Source organism: Mytilus edulis, chromosome 5 (assembly GCF_963676685.1).
Source record: "Mytilus edulis chromosome 5, xbMytEdul2.2, whole genome shotgun sequence".
Classification (NCBI taxonomy): domain Eukaryota; kingdom Metazoa; phylum Mollusca; class Bivalvia; order Mytilida; family Mytilidae; genus Mytilus; species Mytilus edulis.
In genome coordinates, this window is record NC_092348.1 from 19,862,939 (window position 1) to 19,874,421 (window position 11,483).

Here is an 11,483-nt window from a genome sequence, read left to right on the forward strand (position 1 = left end):
ATTTAATAAATCATGAAAAAGACATGCATTATTATTGTAGTGCTATAATGTAAGGGATAAAGTTTTATTTTCAGTACGGTCTTCAACACTGAGACTTATATATATTTATTTCTCAACAAACTAAATTACATTTGTAAAGAGATACACACAACAAAAATTACATAATGTATATGTACAGACATACAATAGTTTGCTACCACCGATATAGAAAGAGCTAGTTTTTGAAATTTTTTAAACATTTTCAGCGGTACTGAGTTAGTTTCTAGCTCAAATTATTAAACGGTCTTTTTGCATCCAATTTTTTAAGATGACTATAACCAACCACAAACAATATCCGAGAAAGGTCTCCGACACCCTAGGTTCTAAAGGCCCCAAATCATTAATGGATAATGAAAAGAGGTTAAATATTCCAAAAGGACACTAAAACTCATAAATCACGGTTTTGATCGTCATTGATTTACGTCAATTAAAAAAAATAAAACAACACTGTGACATATTTTGTATGAATAATCGATTATGTACATCTTGTCTTTTCAATGTCAGTTGCATATGCGTGGTGATTATTAATCTTATTTGCATAATTCATCTCATTGCATATTTCTGATGGAGATGTCAATCATGTACGTGTTCGTTGAGTTTCCGAAGATTGACAGAAACAAACTCACGTGGTTTATGTACAACTTTAGAGGAAAGAGTAGGTCTGGAGTAAATACATATTCTAGATACGATCAGAGATGATCATGTTGTTTCACACAATTCTCGTAAGTTACACCAATATTTATTTAAAACAATAGGAAAAAATCTATATTCAGTGTTAGCACTTTATAAATGATACTATCAAAAATATTCATGTTTTCAAATAATATTCGTTTTTCTTAATTCTTTTGCCTTACGCTTCACTTTACTTCATATACAAAGTGTATAAACTTAGTTATTCTAGCACATCTTTTAACTTTTGTTTTTTTCAATTTTACTCGATTGTTAGGCCTATGCTATCTCTTAAAATCAAAATTTGTAAAATGACAATCTTGTGTAATAAGATGGAACCATGCAATAAAACTAAAGTATAAAATGTATATATACATGTATATATATTTTTTCAAAGACGTCTTACGAAGTGTGTGTTGCTTTTCGACTAGAAGTGGTACGTAGTTCAAGTTCTGTTAGTTTTTTTTATCAAAATGTTTTACTGATGTTGTGTTAGTTGTTTACCTTATAAGTTGTTACAGTTCGTATTTTGTTTTAGTTTTTTTTACCAGTAAACGTTTACGTATACGTAGGTTGTGTTAGTTTTGCTGTATAAATTTGTTGATGCTGAGGTTGCCGATCCTACAAGAATATGTACACCACCATTACCCGAAGACGACGATTATTTTAAGGACTTAGAACAGGGAGATAAAGAAATAAGGTAAATGTCTTTGTAAGATAGGCTAGTGGAAGTTGGCTATTAAATTTGGTGGAGACACTTTCAAATGAATATAATGGACTGCACAAGATTTTAATGCAACCAAAAAGCCTCATATTTTTTTCGGATTAACTATATGAATCTATGACAAACCAGATTGATGTGAAAACGAATTTATGTTACTTTGATATATAATTATCATAAAGGTTGTATCTTTATCATTATCCTTATATTTATTGTTGAAATTTTATCTTTTATTGTTTATATTTTAACTTTCATTGTCATCATTAGTGCTACATTTTTATTATCAAAAACGTGATTTTTGTCTGTAGTGTTTGCGTTTAAATTTTTATTTTGTATTTGTAGAGCTGAAATAAATAGAAGTTTAGATAGGGAAACAACGCTTAAGGTAGAAACAGATAGAGCTGTCAATGAGTTAATGTTTGAAGCTAATCCAGTGTAAGTTTTGATACTCTTGTATTGCAGTTAAGTTACCAAGCAAAGAAAAGATTTTAAAAAAATGAATAAAAAGTAAAATCACAAAAATACTGAACTCAGAGGAAAATCAATACGGAAAGTCGATAATCACATGGCAAAATCAAATAACAAAACGCATCAAAAACGAATAGACAAGAACTGTCATATTGTTGATGCTGAAGTTGCCGATCCTACAAGAATATGTACACCACCAATACCCGAAGACAACGATTATTTTAAGGACTTAGAACAGGGAGATAAAGAAATAAGGTAAATGTCTTTGTAAGATAGGCTAGTCGAAGTTGGCTATTAAATAAATGTAATACAATTATCCGTTTCAATATATAAAACAATACATCTAACGGTTACTGTCAAAGTACCAGTTTGCTAAATTATTTTACAGGATAAAAAAAAACATGCAAATTGATGAATAAATATGCATTGCTACATAGATATTTTAATCAGGATTCAATTCTTTTTAATTTACATATTGAAGGAAGGATATCAATTGTTGATTTGTTTTCAGGTTTGTATGGACGGTTGGAATGTGTAAATATAAATACCTGTCTTACGTCCCTTCCAAACAAGTCTGGTACCAAGGGAAAATGTGTTATGTATTGCATTACTTCTGGTATCAAATCTGGAAATACTTGGATTGTCCGTAAGTACATGTATAACTTTTAATGTTTTTAGAACCAAAGTTACCTAGTCACGATCATTACATAACAGGGAGATAACTCTTTCAAAATCAACTGAATGTATTAATAACGTTCTATTAAATTCTTTTCAATAAACAAAACTAGTGCTTGTCCAAACGTCTCTGTGACAGTGTGTTGTTCACGTTTTTTGAATATTATATGTTGTTGTCAGAAGGTCAAAGTAAATATTTTGTCAAAATTTAAAGAAAAAGAGCCAGATTAAATTTCGTCAAGGTGTATGGTACCACCTTCATTCTTTCAATAATGTACCATAAGGTCTCCAGCTATCTGTTTCCCCAATTTTGTCGAATTTATTTTAGTTTGATACTTATTACAATTTTTATGATTACTTTTTTGTTTCATTTCAGTAAGCAACTTTGCAGTCACGTTCCGTGTAATCAATGGACCCCATACGTGTACAGATGTGTTCCGTCTTGTAAGCGTTCCTTCTATATGTGGATAGCTTGTCCCACTGGTCACCATAGTTTCCCGTATAAGTACATCAGAATAGAGAAAAGGTTACCACAATGTTGTGAATGTAAGAGATACAAGTGCTGAAGATGTGAGAGCGAAAACCAGTTTTCATGAAAAATTAATGAAAATAAAATTTAAACATGTTAAAATCGTCTTATTATTTCTTAATACCTTAAAAAAGGATATATTCCACTATCTTAATATATTGATTCGGAATTGTTGTATGACTCCCACTGAAACAACTATCCGTTTAAAGACCTAAGGAAAAGGATCTTAACAAAAACAGGTCACTGTATGCCTTTCAACAGTGCATCTAGCAAAAATCACATAGTAAAGTAACAAAGGCAGCATAAAAATATATACAGTTACAATAGAGATTATAAAGCGAGCCTGTTTTGTCATCTGTTATGATAACAGATAAGTTTTAATTATCGAAGCCACAATCCTCTTTCACTCAATTGTGACATGATGAATTTGGCTTTTGAAGTACAATATTTCGGGTGCTATATGTGGAGCATAATCTTCTAACTCTTCGGGAGCACCAATTGAGATAACCAAAATTATTGATGGAGTTCGGCTTGCTAAGCCTTCAGTTGTTTTAGGTTGTGACTATTTTTTGGCCATGGCTTGGTCCGTGTGTTTTCAATTTATAAGTTTTGATTTTTTTTTTAATTTTTCTGCTCTTTTTTTCAATGTTGCATACTCTTAATCCATAATCGAACTACTAAAATCAGCAAGCAAAATAAAGATGGTCATGCCGATCGTACATGTACTACACATGACGACATATTCAATCAACCAACAATTAACCTAGCATTACAAGATGTGCCAAAGTTATCCAAATATTTTAAAAACAATTGCATTGTGAAGACTAACAGCATAATTTACAACAAAATGGTTACGAAAATCAACTATGGCTGATATAAAGCCACGACAACCAGTGAACTAAAGGCACCATACTTGTATTTGGCATATAAACGAATGAGTTGGTGTTGAACAGGTTTTGTGATCGCTTCACCCTCCTTTAACCTGAGACAAAACAATATCAACACTTCGTCACATTGACATTCGAAACAAGAGGTAAATACATACAAAATACAATCACATACAATCATAGTGAAATAAGTAATAAAACAACTTAGAAATGAACTATATTATTAATTACTTTACTATATGATATTTTCGTTAACTTTGAAACGAATAAAGGAACATTTTTAAGTACATTTATATTAACCAATGATAGTAGTCCTTTCATTTTTGATGCACTGGGATATTCAATATAGTATTTTAAACAGTGTGGTTACATCACAACATAATAAAGAACAAACTTTCAAACTTAATCTAAAAGGGCTTAACTCATCAGATCAATACAAAGAAGAAAAACATCACAAAAAACAAATCGGACGTAGACGATATTTATACATACCCAACAACAAACAAAACACAAAGTACAGATCTAAAAGTATTCACTATTACTCACACCTAGTTCAAAGCCAATAACAACTTTAAAAAAACTTGTACAAGTATCAATCAACAAAGTTCAACTACTGATGAATTTATAATAAACACGTCATAAACATTCAGGGCAAAACACGACCTTGTGAAATACCAAACTAAATGGTACAAATGTATCGACATATTGTATAGTACCGTTGAAAACAGTTGTATTGGAGTTTTTTTTATATGTATATTCTGAGACTTTTGTGTTATAGTAGTCTCAGTTATATTGTAAACGGTGATTCGTTGTAATAGAACCTCCGGCAATTGTTTTTGTTCAGGGGCTATGGAAATTTTTTCTGGACACACTTTTTTTTCGCCTTCGGCAACAATATTTTTCTTTCAATTTTAGCATTATATATAGTGGTAGCTGAGGGTGAAACAAACAATTTTTTTTTCTCAGGGTCAAAAAACAAATTATTTTTTTTCTCCAAAAACTGGAAACAAACTTTTTTTTCGAAAAAAAAACCTAAAAACCACCTACCCCCCACCCCCCCACCCCCACCCCCCCCCCCCCCCCCCCGGCGGATTTTGTACTTAGGAATATGTTTGTAAACGTTGTTTCTTTTAACGTTTGCTTTTTTTAAATAGTAAGCTTAGAAGTTACGAAGATATACTCAGTTGTAAGCATACAAGTGCAGAAGGTTGGATTTTTTTTAATTCACCAACAACTAAATGTTTTTGATATTTTACCTTAAAATAGAATGATAAGATATTTTTAATTAACAATTGGTTCTAGAAATATTTTAAAACGTTGGAAGATACAATAGGTATGTCACATTAGCAGTCATAAACCGAAGAGGAACAAAAAATGACCAGTATTTAATAAACAAAAGATAAACAAAAAGACAAACAAAAACTGCACAAAACTTGCCACAAGAAACCTGAGATCACCCCTAGTTTTTGGTGGGGTTCGTGTTGCTTAGTCTTTAGTTTTATATGATTGTTGTGTCGTCTGTAGTATTATTTGTCTGTTTGTTTTTTTTTTTGTTTGTTTTTGCCATGGCATTGTATATTTTCAATCTATGAGTTTGACTGTCCCTCTTGTATATTTCGCCCCTCTTTTACAGACTGAGAGGTATTAACCAAACTCAATTCGGAACGTATGGGCCCCATGCATGGTGATGCTTATAGCAAGTACACTGCCATTAACAAGTTGTGTCTGCCGATAACTCTAATAGAAGAACAGAGGACGGTTTTGTTTGAACGGAAAATATCTATTGCCATGTCTTGTCCATATGTTTTTATTAAGTTATGATTGCGTTTGTTATAGTTCCTATTCTTTCTACATTCAAAAATTTTAATTATATCTATAGCATCAGAGTTATAAATATATAATGATACTTCCAATTTACAAAAAAGGATATCTAGCATGTCTGTTAAATCTTTGAAAACATGATTTTAACTTCATTATAGAAACAATTTAGTAAACTACCTTAGACCTTAACAATAAAATTCTGATATGAAACACATTCGGAGATCTGAGGAAATAGGAGGTATCAACTGGAATAAATGGTTAAATTAAGCGACCATTACACACAGAATCTGTATGTTAAGGTGTCTACCCCATTTTGAGGGGCAGGTGGAATATTTCTTCATAAGTATGTAAAGCTCACAATTGGTAAATTGAAATCATTTTTTTTTAAAGTGTGCATATTATTTTGACAAAGTATGACAAGAACAGATCCTTCTTTTTTCTGTATCTGATTCCTCTTTAATAACAGAATTCCAATATAGTTAAAGCTCAAATGTCAACTTGGTTTTTTTTCGTATTAATCTTTCAGTACCTGCAAATTCAACAAGTTTTATATATATATTTTTTTATTATTATTATTATTATTGTGTTTTTTCATCACTGAACTATAATTACAATTTAAAAGTCATATTCCTTTCATGTAGATGTCGACCTTCAAAGTATGTCTTTTGTTGTACAATATTATAGTAATAAATAAGAGGGGGGAGTAAATGACCTGGTCTGATAAGAGCTTCTAACGAATTACCTTGCATAAGACAGGATAAAAATGAATAGTCTGCAACCAAAAATATGTACTAAAGCGGAAATAAAATTTCGCGAGGCGATGCCGCGGAAAAAATAAGCACGCGTAGCAACAGATGAATATAATTGATAATGAGCATAAAAGCCAAAATGTTAATTGATAACTAAATTCAATTCAAACAAAACACTTTTCTTTCAGAAATGCTTGTTTAACAAGCATGTTTGAAAGAAAAGTGTTCTGTTTGAATATATATAGTTTCAAGGGATGACTCCTAAGTAAAGGGAGCAAGTTATTAATCATCACCAGTCAGTTCGGCTTTTAGTTTTAAATGAAAGCAAGGAAACTATGAAAGTAACTTTTAAAAGTTAAAGAAGTTATCCCTTAAATTTGCAATATCCCCCTTTCTAAACAGGGAAAATATAACAAAAGGTCTGGAGTATGGTAGATAAATATTATGCTATAAATTATTTCTACATGTACTAGCTGACATAAACGAAAACAGAAAACTTGATGATTGCAGAAAATTAACAATCTGCGACATCACAATCTGTTTACTTATTAAAATTAAGATATTAATAGAGACAAGCGTCACATCGTTCACAGCTTCGTATATATTAAATATGTAAAAGGAAAAGTACACCAAGTATAGGATTGATTTTAAAGAGGCGTGTCTAAACGTAGCGAAATTGGTCTGTGAAAATTTTTTCTGATGATCTTGTAAAGCCACGTGAAATCACGACTGTTTCCAACACAAGGGGAGTGAGTATCAAGAATACTTATTCAAACGGTATACGCCTACTCAATACGTGGTTGAGTTTTCTAACAACATAACTAGAAGTTGTTGGATTTTGATGTATTCAAGTTAACAACTATGCATTATATTCTGGTAAGCAATATTTTTCAAGTTACATAGGAATTCTATGTTTGTATTCCAAAACAAATAAAGAAATTTCGCAAAGATACTGTTTTTGGCTTTTGAAAATTAAGTTAATGTTTCTTGTGACTTATTTCAATCTTTATAAAGCTAGATTACTTTCAAAACCCTTACGCTTTTGTTCCGATTTTTAAGAGTGTTGTAATCCTGGTACCTTTGATAACTATTGTGTAATAAAAAAGGAACAGAAATTACGGAACCTCAATAGCCAATGGACAGTACAACATACCACCCTACTTCCCCGCAAAAAAAATGAAAGCAAAGACAAAAAAAAAAAACAACAACACGTAGCATTTCAGTGAACACTTCAAAATTAAACAAGAACTAAAAATAAATAGCGTTTTAAGGGATCGCTTTAAAATCGTACAACAAGCAAGGCATATTTTAGCGTCTTTTAAAGTAAATATTTGTTTTGGTGTTTTATTAATGTTGACTGCATTGTTTTAGTTTTTTGTTTGTTTTGCTTAATCTTTTATTTAATCTGTTGTTAGAAATTTTTCAAGGAATACACATTGTTTTTAACCTGGTTTTTTTTTTTTACAAAATGTGAAAATCTTTTATTTTCTTTACTAGCTTTTAGTGTTGGCGGCTTTATCTTGCTATGCACAAGAGGATCAGTGTGATCCAAATGATGGAGACTGTTTTAGAGAGCCGTTTGCTGGTGTCATGACTGGCGAGGATGACCATTGTCCGTAAGTATTTCACATCAATGAAAGTCGATTCATATTTTGAAGGGGGAAGGATGATTTTCAAATTAAGTTATCTGAAATTGGAAATGACAAATAAAAGCAGCTGGATACAATAAAATACAGAAAACAACTATCGAAAATAGTTGGGCATAAAAGATAAAAACAAAGATTCGTTTTGGTAATATGGCTCGTTTGATTGGTGTGGTTTTAATATATTAAGTATGCAGTATTTGGAGAATGCATTGTTTTCACTAACAACAATTCGCATGTGATGTATAAATTACACTTTAATTGATTAATTATTGTTCCAGGGTTGAAAAAATGCAAGCAACATTAGACAAAGATCCAGAGATAAAAGCTGAAGTCGAGGCTGCGAAATTAGCAATTGCTCACTTGACAAAACCTCCTGTTTCTCCGTAAGTAAATTTGAAAACTAAATCAAATCCTAGTACTGTATGTACATGGCAAAATTCGACAGAAGCCGAGGCTCGAAAAGCTGAATATATATTGAATGTTGTGAACAAATACAAATAATGGCTTGGAAGAGAGAATTAAATTGAAGTTCGTAAATAAGCTCACCAACGTTTGTATTTTGTAAATTTAATTCAATTCAATTTAAATTTATAAAAAATTTAAACGAATACATGGGAAATTTTTAGATCAGTAATATGACGTCCTTAATGTGTTTTGAAATATTCTATATATAACATGTATAATAATTTGTATCACGTTGTTTTCTTGTGAACGTTTTCGATTTCAAATCATCTGTTCTCATTGGCGTGTACATCACGTCTTCTGATGCTCATATTATTATATTTTTCGAAATATATTATGAGATTTCTAATAAAGCATTCACGAAAATGTATAGATTGTTCCGTCCGTTTGGTAATTATAGTGACTGTCTAAGTTGAACTATGTACAGTTAAATAAATACTTCAACTAGTGTCTATGTATCAGCTGGTTAAAACTTCACTAAAATACTTATTTCGTTTTTAATATAGAGTTGATCTTGGAATTCCATTGTGTTACAAGACATATTCAATATTGAAAGTGCCTCCAAAAATATGGATAAAGAAGGGGTATTGTTATTTCCATTGGTATTATGTGAAAAGCCAAATAACCTATGTAAACTGTGGACAGTAAGTTATTTATTTTGTTAATGTTATACTATTCTTATTTTGCTGTTCGTAATTTTATTGAAGAATCACTATAAAAGTAGGATCAAAATCTCAATGACACGCACTTCAATTTTATAGTATGAGAATTTATTACAATTTACTGATGCGATAGGAATTGTAGTGGTATATTTCAAGATCGGCTGCCATGCACGTGCATGATGAAATCCTGTCAAATATTAAAAAGAAGCATTCGATCCTTATATTTGCAATTTTATACTACAAAAATAAAATTACGAGTTAAATCTGATTTTTTTCTATGCATTGTTGTGACGTTGTCTTGGAAGCATGTGATGCCATGTATGTTGATATTTGTATGTACATGTATAATTTAGTAACGTTTCTCAATTCTTAATACGGACTCTTATGAAACATATCATACAGATAATTTTTAATTGTCGTTTTCAAACAACATAGTCTTTATGCTAGTAAAAAGAGAAAAAGAAGGGACAGGCATATCAGTTTCCCGGTATATCTCCAAATTAACCATATTATGTTCATCTATTTTTCAGCAAACAACGCTGCAGCAATTTGCCATGTTCTATGCTGTGGTCCCCATCTTTCTGTTATCCTGCCAACTTCTTGTCACTGAAACTATACATGTTTTGTCCACATCTAAAACCGAAATACTGGTATCCATACTACGTCCGCCTTCCTCAGTGTTGTGAATGTAGGAGAACCTATTGTTGGTGGCTGCAAGCGCCCCAGAGTCCCAAATGACCATTTATTCCTTAAGAAAGAATAGTTCTAATAAAAATGATCGTTTCCTGTAAACGTATTTGTTTATTCTGTTAGCCAACTTGTAAGTTATGTGTTGTTTACAATCATCGGTTCATTCTTAGTTTTATGGTATAGCAACAACATATTTTATACAGAATGAAAGATAATTAAGCGTGGAATAGCGAATCATTTTGCACCGATACAAATAAAGCTTCAAATTAAGGATGTGATCAACGACACAAATATTATTAAACTTTTTTTTTAACTCAGCTATTAATAAATACATTGGTTATTGCATGAATAGTGATGACAAATACATCTATCCTTGAAGTTCCTAGGATACATGATATATAGCACTGGAAATATAAAAATACACTCGGGTCAATATTCACCAATTAAGTATTCATGCAATATTAACCCTTTTGTGATACAAAATTGAAGGGGGGATTTGTAATTGCATGGAAACTCTCAAAAAGCCATTATCAATAATACATTATGTTAGTGTTTATATATTGGAACACAAGTATTTTTCAACGATTTCATTGGGCTATACACATGTTTCTGTAATTACAATTATCCGGAGCTAGGAATGAAATGTTTGAAAAGTCAAATATAAAATTTGGTAGTTACAGGAAGATCACATCAGATAAAAAAGATTTTTAAAAATACTAGGTTCTGACTGCTTATCGTTCACTCTTTGATCCTGGTTCGTCATTGAATTCAAATCATTTATTTATTTGGTTATTTGTGCCGTTAAATTGAATTATAAATGATTTTGATCCTAAGCTATTCTTAATCATTATATCCCTTTGTCCTGATACTTTTATATAGCTTGAAAAACTTTGGATTTTAATGTCAATAAGGTCAAGGTCACAGCAGCTATTGGAAGACTTAAATGTTTGGCAATTTTTTAATTTCAAGATGTTAAAATTTGCTTCTCGAGTGACATTATTTGGAGAATATGTCAAAACTTCATCAAACCTATCTGAAGGATGCTCTTGAAAAGATCAGTATATTAAAGGTCAAAGTAACAGAACCTTTAAATATAACAAAACTTTGGGACAAGTCTTTCAGTTATATTCAGTTTTAAACCTATCTCTTGTAAGTTCTTGATCTTGTGGTGAAAACGAGACCAATTGGTCAAATGTCAGCGCTACAACAGTAGTTCATTGCGAACAGAATAAGCTCCGTACAAAAATGTATTTCTAATACAAAACCACCAAGATTATATACCTTTCATGCTATAAAATATCTATGGATTTATCCATTTTTGCATGTTTGTAATATGTATAGAAAAGTGTATCAAATATTTCTGACAGGGCAAACGCACATTTAGAACATTAACATTTTTACCGTTTCGTGGTTTTAGGGTCAATAAAATATCATAGATTGCATTGAATAGTAGACAGACTTATGA

General features: G+C 31.1%; 2 protein-coding genes across 2 annotated transcripts; both read left to right on the forward strand.

Annotated features, from left to right (window-relative positions):
- Positions 1–641: 641 nt before the first annotated feature.
- LOC139522316 (uncharacterized) lies at positions 642–3,203 on the forward strand. The gene is made up of 5 exons (XM_071315856.1): positions 642–761; positions 1,281–1,408; positions 1,772–1,864; positions 2,409–2,543; positions 2,949–3,203. Exons 1-5 carry the CDS (start codon positions 735–737, stop codon positions 3,136–3,138), a joined length of 573 nt encoding a protein of 190 aa, XP_071171957.1. The 5' UTR covers positions 642–734; the 3' UTR covers positions 3,139–3,203.
- Positions 3,204–7,278: 4,075 nt separating this feature from the next.
- LOC139525403 (uncharacterized) lies at positions 7,279–10,120 on the forward strand. The gene is made up of 5 exons (XM_071320723.1): positions 7,279–7,434; positions 8,056–8,174; positions 8,483–8,587; positions 9,173–9,310; positions 9,859–10,120. The coding sequence occupies exons 1-5, from the start codon at positions 7,420–7,422 to the stop codon at positions 10,064–10,066; spliced, it is 585 nt and encodes a 194-aa protein (XP_071176824.1). The 5' UTR covers positions 7,279–7,419; the 3' UTR covers positions 10,067–10,120.
- The last annotated feature ends 1,363 nt before the right edge of the window (positions 10,121–11,483 follow it).